An 11194-nucleotide genomic window follows, 5' to 3' on the forward strand; every position below is an offset into this window, starting at 1 on the left:
TCACTTTTACTGCAGCGCGATAAAACGAGAGCACAAGCCCTTGCACGGTGAATGTCTCGCTTGCGCAAACGGCAAAACATGGCCGGCCGTAGAGATGCGCACGCTCGCACCGCAGCCAATCCGGATTGAAGCTCCGCTTGAGTGCGGTCGAAGTAGGCGGGTGTTGTACTTCACCAGAGCAAAGGTGCGAAAGAGATGGAGCGAAGGGTTGTTCTATTGGCAACGGTTTGCATAAGCGAGAAGCAATCCATTTCTCTCAAATTTGAAATCCGCTCGCCCGCTCGCTCTCTTTCACTCTCTCTATCTCTCTGGTTCGACGCACACGGGCCAGGGGTGGCTTTCTGGGAAGTTTCGTTCATGTGGATGTTTAGTAGCAATTCATTTTGCACCGAAAACTTGTTGTCTAAACATCTAGCTCCACGAGGCAGGGTGTTTTTGTTGTTGTTGTTGTGTTCTCTCCACACGCGTTCCACTGCTCGTGTATGTGTGGGTGTGTGCGTGTGTGTATGGAAGCTCCTGACGTGACATTCTACCTGCTCCCGGACAGGCCTACCGTGTGTGTGTGTGCGCATGTATGTGTGTGTGCGTTTATGTGAGGGAGTAAATAGAGAAGAAGAGCCGAATGCGAAGGAGAGATAGAGAGGACCAAAAAAGGATCAGGATCAGGAGAGGAAGGATAATAGCAGCAGACAGGACCTGCCCGGGTCAAAAGGATAACCACCGTACGGTTGCCAGATCGGTAGTTCAGTTTAGCGATAGCAGCGGAACAGTGAACACACAGCGCTTCCGTGCTCCGAAGCAAACAGTGCACCCGCTTCTTGATCAAAGCACTTTGTGTTAGTGTTCGGTGTAGCATTACAAAGACAGTTTCGTGTTTTGACACAAGTGCGACATTGCAGTGAAGTCAGTGAAGACACAAACATTGAGCAACACAGTGCAACGGGAAGAGCGATTGAAGCGATAGAAGAAAGACTCAACAAACAATCACGCTGAATGCGACAGTGCGCAGTACTACTGCAGTGACGAGTTGAAGAAGCAGCGGTTTGTTTTACCAGCGACCACTAGCGCACACAGCCGTGTCCACCGTCGTGTAAAATGTCTGTAAAATCGGTCCCATCATCAGCAGCATCGTCAGCGTCGTCTTCGTTGTCGTCGTGCAGTGAGATAAGCATCGAGGAGCTGCACGCCCGTTCATCACCAGGTACGTTTGCGTGTGAATTTCGAGATCTCCTTTTTGGTGGTGAAATGATTTGAAAATTAAACGGAATTAATCGTAAATCACTTCCCGCACACAACCGCGTTGGTACACAATCCGGTTTGTGATTTGAACTGCCCTTGGTGTCGGGTTCACTAGTAGCAAGTGATAAGAAGGCCTGCAAAGCGCGGCGCACAGCAGAACGGTTTTGTTAATGGTTTTTGTTTGGATTTTTTTCGTTTTTTCCTGTTAGATTTTTCCTCCGAATTCACACTCGCCAACATTAAGCAGGAGCCGCGTGCTGGAACAGTGTCCCCGATACTGACACCACCACACACACCCACCGAGGACAGTATTGGTGGGCTGAACGGTTCGCAAACGATCATCAGAACGACGCCACCACCACACCACCACCAGCATCAGCATCATCATCATCATCATCACCATCACCCGTCGGCCCAGCACTCGACACCGCCGCGACACATTCCACTGAACCACTATCATCCGTATCAGTACGAGATGGAGCGTTCGCGGACAGTCGCCATGCGTCAACAACAGCAGCAGCAACAGCAACAACAGCAGTTTCTTCAACAGCAGCATCCAGCCGGTCAAGATCTGGTGGGAGCGTTCGTGCCACAGCAAGCCCCGCAGACAATCGTGACCGCACCCTCCACAAACCCGATCCAGGCCGCATTCCTGTACCAGCAACAACAGCAGCAGCAGCAACAGCAACAGCAACAACAGCAGCATCAGCAACAGCAGCGTCTCTGGCAGCAACATCTCCAGCAAACCGGTTATCATCCAGCGGCGGCAGCAGCGGCCGCCGCAGCCGCCGCAACCCTGCCCGGTGCCTATGCCCATCCGCACGCCGCCCTCATGCAGCACTGGATTCGCAATGCCGCCCTGTACCAGCAGCGCTTGCATCCGCATGCCCACGCCCACCCGCACGCACCGGCCGTCGGACACCATGGGCACCATCCCTATCCGATGCTGGCTGGCGGTCGTCCCGGTTTGAAGCTGCCCGGGCACCACCACGGTGGACCGGGAGGTGGAGGTGGCAGCTCACGCCCGAAGAAACAGTTCATCTGCAAGTACTGCAACCGACAGTTCACCAAGTCGTACAATCTGCTGATCCACGAGCGCACGCACACGGACGAGCGGCCGTACTCGTGCGATATCTGCGGCAAGGCGTTCCGGCGCCAGGACCATCTGCGCGACCATCGGTACATTCACTCGAAGGAGAAACCCTTCAAGTGTTCGGATTGCGGTAAAGGCTTCTGCCAATCGCGTACCCTTGCCGTGCACAAGGTGACCCATCTGGAGGAGGCGCCGCACAAGTGCACGATCTGCAACCGCACGTTCAACCAGCGGGCGAACCTGAAGACGCACATGCAAAGCCACAGCCAACCGCAGGGCTCGGCAGGTCTTCCACTGGGCGGATCGATCGAACCGGTACTGAATGGGCCTGCGCTCGATCTGTCCCAGAAGTCGTCCTCTTCGTCAACCGAGGAGAAGGACATCATCGTGGACGAAGACTTCGACGACGAGGAAGAAGAGCTGGAAGAGGAGGAAGAGGTGGAGGAGGGTGAGATGGAGGGCGAAGAGGAGGAACAGCTCGACCTGGAAGGTGATGGCGATGGTATGGGGGTGGATGTGCGGCAGATGCTGCTGCTGGAGCATGCCAACAGTGCTGTAGCGAATTTGCATACACCCAGGCGCAACGCAACGACTTCGGCCACCGCGACGAGTGCACCGGCCGGTCCAACAACGGTGACCCCAAAGCGATCGCTCGGCTTCTCCATCGACGAGATCATGCAGCGATAGAGCGATGGGGGGGGGAGGGAAAGCATAAAGAGGCTAACCAGAGGGAGAGAAAGAGAGAGAGAGGTGTTGATGTTCCTTACCGTCGTAGTCCGCGTGTGCAAAGCTTAGGTTATGTTTAGGGTTTTATTAGAGGTCGCCAACAGAGAAAAGCTGATACCGAGAAACGGTCCGAGGTTTTGTGTTGCAGGATATTAACGCACACCATAGCCATACAGAGTTAAGCCAAACGTAATCCCAGCACCAAGAGCACACGTAAAGGTGTGCCGAAGAAAAGGCACAGATAATTGGGCTCGAAAGTACACACAAGGAAAGAGGGAACGGATGAACCATGTACATACAACCAAAGAGAGACGGGAAAGAAGATGATGATGATGATCGATAGGGAAAGGGCGATGACGAGCACCAGCACACAGATAGCAAGAGAGCAAACGAGTGAGCGAGCGCGCATAGGACGAGCTTGAAGGGATCTTTCGAATCCATTCCAATTCAATTCCAATTCCCAGGGTGTATGCAACAGTTAGAGCAATTTAACAGGTTTTAGCAGCACAGGCATGCCGGAATGGGGAAAAGGGAAGGTATCTATTATTTTACAATCGATACCACACACACAAAACACATTGTATGTGTGCCCGTTGTACGGTGCAGCGGTTTTTTTGCGTTTTCCCCATTTTGCCGGCAATCTGGGACAATGTTTACAAAGACTGATATTTGTTTTTATTACTTACTAATTATTGCTGAGACGTAAGGAGGCTCGTTCGAGAAGAGGGCAGGCAGGCAGCAGAGCAATAATAGTATGCCAGGGATAGTGTGTCTCACCCGCTGTACCCGCTGTATCCCTTTGGCCAGAGTAATTGATAGGAGGGGTGCAGGTACCAAAGTTTTGAGACCCGTTGCCGATGGGTCGCCCCGGGATCGATAGTATCGCCCGGGCGCGGCTTGAAGGAAGCGTTAGGCCAAAGCCAAAAACAATCGATTAGGGTATAATGCGGCGGACACGCACGCCGTTGCGTCGTACAGGTCGTACACAAGTATTCTTTTTTACTGATCTCATACAAAGCAGGGGTGTATTCTCGAGGGGATTGTCGCGTTGACAAGGTGTCGGGCATGACAACGCTAGACAGATAGCCAGGAGAACGATAACTAATGTCCCTCAAGATGGGGCATGGCAGGCACATAGGCAGCAATGTGAAAGGATTATTATGTATATAGTTAGCACAATTCAATGTATATTATGTTACTATTCTGTAGATCTGTAAGCATTACCAGTAGAGCACGATGTAGGTGTGTAAGATACGTAAATTATTACTGAGACCGATCCAAATAATAAATAGAAAACCTTAGCGATAATGTTACAATATTTCGCAAACTATATAATCCGCTGTGTTGTTCATTTACTGTCTTTGGGAGAAGGGGGAAAGGGTCTATTGAGAAGGATTACTGGAATTGTAGATCTTAAGATCTTTTAACCTTTAGGAAAGCTGTAAAGTTACTCAAATTATATTGCTCACAAAGAGCCCAGGGGTCACGAATTATCACTCCAATATTTGAGAGATCTCAACTGAATTGAACTAAAAATAGTATCTCACGAATCACGAAGGCTTTAGTACCTAAAATTAATGATTATTCTGATGATGTAAAGTGTATCTAAAACCCACCAGATGTCGGAACAGGACCACAAAATATGTTGAGCAGCTTTTGCGCACAGCATCGCAATTTCGTGGTTTACGTAACACAAGGAAAGCTTCCATTTAAGGGAGCTTTGGCTGACAATCGAAAGTTCAATGTCCTTGTGTGTGTGTGCTGTCAAATGTGTCATCAAGAGCGATAAAAACCTTGCAACAATCATCAACAAACCATGAATCCGGTATGATAAAAGCATTGGATGCAACAGCATGAAATGGCACGGACTGCATGGCAGATTGTGTAAATAATGCAATTGATGGCTGCCTTGCATCTCCATCTCCGGGTGCCCCATTGTTTGACAGAAAGTGGTGCAAGAGCGTTAATTACTGCACCCGGGCAAATAGTAGCACCCGGCTGGGTGCCTCGTTTGCAGAGTTGGCACGGAGGTCGGCCTCGGCGTATTGCCGTGTTGATTATGGAAGCAAAAACTGTAACGACCTCGTCGAGGCCAGTTTGTTATGGCATTTGGTGCTCGTCGGCGCTGCGGCTTGCGTTGTGTAGTGTGGTAATTCTGCTACAGAATCGCGAGCACGGCGAATGGTGTCGACAGGGCTGATAACAGGGCCCCTGGGCCGACGATGAGCTGCGGCACACCGTTCAAGGGTTGATACAACGAAGAGGCGAGCACGGTGGCATAAAATTGTTGACAGAACCTCGACGGACAGTAGCCGATCTAGCAGGCTTAGGCGCTGCCGATGCCATCGGTCTCGTACAAGCGAGCAAAGCGGCGAGGAAGCGTCTGGTGGGCAGTGTGACGGGGCACTGCGAATGCGCACGCGGAAGTGATAACCCCTCAAGAACGGTTTCCTTCTACTGCTTCTTTTTGGCAGAGGATGACTGAGAGCGCGTTGGCTTTTAGTTTGTGAGTGCGGTGAAGTGTGATAGTGCTGGCGTTGCGGCAACCAGCGGCCCGAAATGCGCGATCTCGAGGATGACGCTTTGAGTGTTGAAGCGTGTTTCTATTGCGCCGCTTTTAGAGGTTTGCCTTTTTGTGTTGTTCAAGTTGCATCCTCATATCAGCTTGATTGCGCTGACCCCTTGCAATCACTATCAGACACTGGAAGAAGCGGTGATGATGATGACGATGTTGATGATGATGTCGGTCATGATGATGCTACCAGCATCGAGTGGTTTCATACTTCATTAAAATCAACACTGATTGCGGATGTGTAGCTGTTTTGTCTTCAGTAGCATTAATTATTCGATTTCAATTGGAATCAATTGCTAAATGATACAAGAAACATACAGCGAGTATTAGCAAACTAATCAAACATTGATACCCAGCTTCTTTGGGTCACATTCTCAACGTCTTTTCTTGTTTCTGCTCTACTAACACTCGTACTGTTCTTTCATTGTACCGGGCTACCTGCGACAAATGGGCATCGATGGGTTTTAAAGTTTTAATTACACGTTCCAATCCAGATGATTAGCTTGAGCTGCGCTGACAGTCGCCGTTCATCATCTGTTGGTTTTTTTTCTCGGAGGTAGCGCGGCCTGAGAATTAGGGGCTGTGTTTTCATGGTCATAAAAAAGTCCTCAATACTTTATATCAGCGGGTACCCCGGACCAAATTGTAGGTGCCTATTACGCTGCGTGACAGAAACCTCGAGTGAATCCGGTTGGCATGTATTGATTTTAATAATTTCCCATCGAAATCCGGTCCCGATCGGTCGGCCCACCGATTGGCAGCAACGGAAGTGAGATCGGAACGGAAAACAGTGATTCGCCTCGAAATCAGGTAGTTTCGAGGTAGGTCCGTTCCGGAGCGGCCGTACGGAAACCTATAATTTTGGGTTGCGACTACCAGGGGAGCTAAGATATGATTGCAATTATTTCGGTCGAACCTATCCCCGTGATGGGTAAAAGGGTCGATCGCGAGGTCTGGAAGGGATTTTTGTATCTTCTAGCGAAGCAGACGTTAGAGATGCTTCCGGATAGGTAGGATGTGTAGTTTCGCGAACTACGACGACGCGTATGAACGCTGTGGCAAGCACCTGCTAATCGTTCCTCCGCAGCACTAGGCTGAGCTGCAGTGTGTGTGTGATTTATTTTCGCCTCCCAAAGCACATTCCAGACCCATCACGGCTCGGGCACTTCAATTTCAATCACATTAATCACAATTGAGCAGTGCGATTTGGATGTAGCATTTTGCGAGATCCGTTCCGCATACGATCGAGCTGAGCCTGATTGATTTCCCAGAAATTGCAGCATATGCATCAAACCGCGCAAATCTCAAGCGAAAACGGATCGAATTAAAGAGTCGGGGATTGAAATGCTTCAATCTTCGGTTTCGGTGCCGATTCCCGTTCTGACGCTAGACGCTATCAATCAAGCTCAAGACAGGAAGGAAGGCAGGAAGGAAGGAAGGATGTAAACCGTTTTGGATACAGGTGGAATGGTGGACCCCAGCATCCCAAAGCCCAGTTTGAGTAACGTTCACGAAAATGTATGCATTTTTGGGGAGGCCGGAACCGAGGATCGAGGTTGATCGCTCCGGTTGGAGAGCTCTAAATTCTAGCTAATTAAATTTATTATCCTCTTTTCGGGCGGCATCCACAAGCCCCAGATCACACCGGGCCAGCTTTCTGGCCAGTTTGTACGCTCGTGTGTGCACGTGTTTTGGGGCGAGCGGTTTTGCAAATAGCAATCTTTCACCGAACGGGAATTTCTTTCTGACATGATAACTATGATTCACATGTCTCGATGCAGGTTAGGTTTAGCTTACCCCTCCTGTACTGCTCGCTCCAAAGAACCGTATCTGCCAATTAATGATAATTTGAAAGCGAGCATCCAGTGATCGGCAGTGATTATGCGATGCGAAAATTGCTCACAGGTTTTCATGGTCGAGAGTGTTTAACATTGTTTGGAGAGAGAAGAGTTCATTCAGTTTTAGCTTTGGATTCACAGTGCTGTGCTTTATGGGGATATTGGAGGGTAAATTTGGGAGTCAGTATAAGATGAAACGAAATTCTCTCAAAAAAGAGTTTGCATGCAAATTGATCGTGCCAATGTAGGATAATTTCAAAGGTTAATGATTTAATTCGGCCCAAAATTTCGTACCGCTCCTTGCACCGTTCAATTGCAGCTCACAATTTGAGATTCGTTTTCATTAGCAAATCTCGATCGCTGCTCCAAGGAGTATCACATTCGGAAAAAAGAAGGGATTAAAACAGAATCAACGCACCACAGATCACTCTCGATCGCATCACAAAGCGATTTGTTACGTCTCCAGTCCGTCTTGATCATCGGCATCGGTGGGCATTATCCTGTCAGGTGTGATCGGGCCTGTGGAACGCTCTCAGGAAATCGTGAGATTGCACACGAAATAAAAGCAACCTGAAGCAAAGGCGGGGTATCCCCCCCACCAGTTGAGTGTGCAGAAAATTAGACTCCGATTTGCTTGAACGTAAGGTAGACAAGGGGCAAGTTTATTACACCCAATCGAGCCACAATCGAGCTGCGGACACACTCTCGCTCGGACAGTTTGCCAATTTGCCTTAATTACGCGATTAGTAACGGTGGGAAAGTTGGTGGGCCTGGTTTTGTGTGTCCAGCAGAATTCACCAGAAATCCTTCCAAATCCTCTGTTCTGATACATTTCCTGCTCTCTGTGCCCCATAAATTCACCCTCCTTTGACGCGGGATGGGTTTTCTGTGAAAGTTTTCGATTCGCAACGCAACGCGTTTTGGCGTGTTTGTTGGGCGGAATTTCCTAGGAAATGGTTTCTGGGCGAGTTTTAATTAACTTTTCTGACGTAGAGAAAACCCTTTTCTCCAACTGTCAGACGTGGGGTTAGCTATGTTGCACCGATCCTCGCAAGGAAGCGCAGATGGAAATGCGCCGATGGCCCGTGCTGAAAAGAGTGGTCAGTTCGTTAAGTGTTTGTGTGTGTGTTGTTTTTGCTAATCTATTGCACTAAAAGTAGCACAATCTATATGGCGTATTTTTTGTTGTTTAGGTCGGGATGGGCATCAGAGTTGAATTATCTATTTTCTGTTTATGTAGAAGCAATGCAAACGGAAACTAGGGCGTGCCGATCGCGAGTGGAATGCGGATGGCGGCGAGTTGGTACGGGAGAACATGGGCTAGTTTGATAAAGGATGATCACCAGCAGAAGTTTAATGAATTATGATTTGGCAGACACAGTGGGACGGGCCACGGGTCGTTGCCGGCGTCAGAAAGCCTCGAGCGATTTGATTAGTTTTAATTATGGGGCTTTGCGGATAGGCAAAGAATTTACGATTGGTGCGAAGGTAGTCCGATTTTTTTGGAGAACAAAGTGGTGAAAAAAAGGTTCAAAGTGTATTTGAAACTTGAAATAGTGTTGATTTTATATAAAACTTTGGATTTCTACACTTAAAGAGTGTCCAGCTGTCCAGTCCAATCACGCTTTACAAGTAGTTTCATTCAATCTCACACTCCCAAATGGACGGCATCAGTCAATCAGATCCGTGCCGCATTCCTACGAGCCTGCCCGCCATGTAATCGTTTGTCGAGGGGGGCCGTACCGTGAACCGTGGAAGCAAAACATTCCCACCGAAAATCCAATAACATTATTCCGACGCGCACTTAACCCAAAAGCATGCAGGCACGACGGTGTAAAGGCATATTTGCGGTCACCTTTCATCGGCACACGGTGGACCACGGAGCCTAACGCCCAACGTCGAGCAAAAAGCATAAATTCCCACGCCCGTGTTTTTTTTTCGTAGGGACAGTGGAGGACGGACCAAACGAAGGGGCCAGCCTAGCCAATGAATATGATTTCCATATTGGACGTCCCGGCGTCCTGTGTGTGTGTGTGGACTCCCAGAGTAGCGAAGAAGTCAATCAGAGTTGAGCATCGCGCAACGTATCATTATCGAGGCGCAGTCGTACACAAAGATAAAAACAAAGCCTCCGGTGCCTGTCCCGGTTGGCTGGGCAACCACAACCTCCCCCCCCCCCCCCTGCAAAACTGGGGCCCGCAGGTTTCGGAGCTTCGGCCGGTGCAGCTTCTGCATGATTACGCCCCGAACTCCGGTCCGCGCAAGCGCTTGCTATGTTAAGGAATGCGACCTCTGCCGTCCTCGCGGACGAGCCGGGCGAGGTCGCGCTCGCGGACTCGCCGGCCAATAATGCGGCCGACAAATCGGGACGGAGGGTACTGTGCGATGAAAAATGACCATTCCCGAAGATCCCGAGATTTCCTGCCCAAGCAGAGCGGAGCAGGAGGGAGAAGGGAACACAAAAAAAGAGTAAAACACGTCGACTATATGGGAAAACATGGGAAGATGCATGATTTCTAACTCCGCTGCTCCGAAACAAAATCCAACCCACACCTTGAATCAAGCGGATCTTCCCTCCATTTGTGTGTGTGTGTGAGAGAGGTTTTGTTTTTGATAATTTCCGAATTCTAAAAATGACCCAAAAAATTAACACTAATTAAAGGTTACGGGGCATATAGTGGTCGAGCAGGCGGCGAGAGCCGTGTGGTTCGTGGTAGAAGCAAGGCACAACCCACGTACGCCCATTACGAATTCCTGATCGCCGGTTCGGTGCGGGAGGATCATCAAGTCAAGCATTCGGTCTCCGGACTGGGTTCGGATCGTTTCCCGTGGCTGCTGCTGCTGCTGCTGCTGTTGCCTTCAAGATTGTGCGCTCCCGTGTGTGTGTGAAAGAAGTCGGTCCAGAAGGGGGCTGTCTTGATCGCTGCTTGATCGAATATTTGCCAGCGTGCAGTGCATTGCATAGTGGCTGCTCTTCCTTCAGTACGGTTGTACTGGATAGCATTATCATCATCATCATCATCATCGGTGATGGTCGACGGCGTCTGGCTTGGTTCGTCCTTGCTGGCGGTAAATGGTGGAACGCTCTAAACGTGTTTATTATATTAATTCGCTTTATTGAAAATAATTCTTTCGGGGTAAATTATCTTCCTTGCATTGTTTACGTTCCTTGGTTGGGGTATTGTTTGGTAAAAGTAGCATGAGACTGTTTTGCGTGGGATGTAAAGACTGCAAAGACGCGACGAGTAAGATCTAACCTTAAATATTTCGACAGTAACATTGTGTTTGACTGAGCTTTGGTAATTTGGTTTAGTGACGTCTGAACTCAGTTTTGGGCATCTTCGCAGCTTCTAGGCAAGTTCACAGATGCGTCCACCAGGGCTAGAATTCAGGGCTAGAATCGATATATTCACCGTTTGGCGCCAGCGGGTTAATTTCTTTTCGACCGACATCGTAACCAAAACTCTTCACCGCCCAGAGAACTCACGGTACGGTATAGCCAAGGGCCGGACCTAAACGCTTCTTAACTGCTACATTCCGCCTTCAAATGATCGCATCGTTAGATCGTTCGATGGGCAAGAGTCGTTAAATTCGGTGCTGTGAAACGATGTGTTTTCCTAAATACCATCATCACCGAACGTACACGGTGGGTATCATTCCCAGCTTCCCCGTGTGCGGACAGGGAAAATCTTGCGAATGAAATTAAATGAAGAAGATGAACTGGGA

The 11194-nt window shown here is 49.3% G+C and overlaps 1 protein-coding gene across 1 annotated transcript; it reads left to right on the forward strand.

Moving 5' to 3' along the window:
* Positions 1–300: 300 nt before the first annotated feature.
* On the forward strand, positions 301–4393 carry LOC1268420 (protein odd-skipped). The gene is made up of 2 exons (XM_061657417.1): positions 301–1201; positions 1449–4393. Exons 1-2 carry the CDS (start codon positions 1096–1098, stop codon positions 3017–3019), a joined length of 1677 nt encoding a protein of 558 aa, XP_061513401.1. The 5' UTR covers positions 301–1095; the 3' UTR covers positions 3020–4393.
* The last annotated feature ends 6801 nt before the right edge of the window (positions 4394–11194 follow it).

The sequence above is a fragment of the Anopheles gambiae genome, chromosome 3 (genome assembly GCF_943734735.2).
Source record: "Anopheles gambiae chromosome 3, idAnoGambNW_F1_1, whole genome shotgun sequence".
In the NCBI taxonomy this organism is placed as follows: Eukaryota; Metazoa; Arthropoda; class Insecta; order Diptera; family Culicidae; genus Anopheles; species Anopheles gambiae.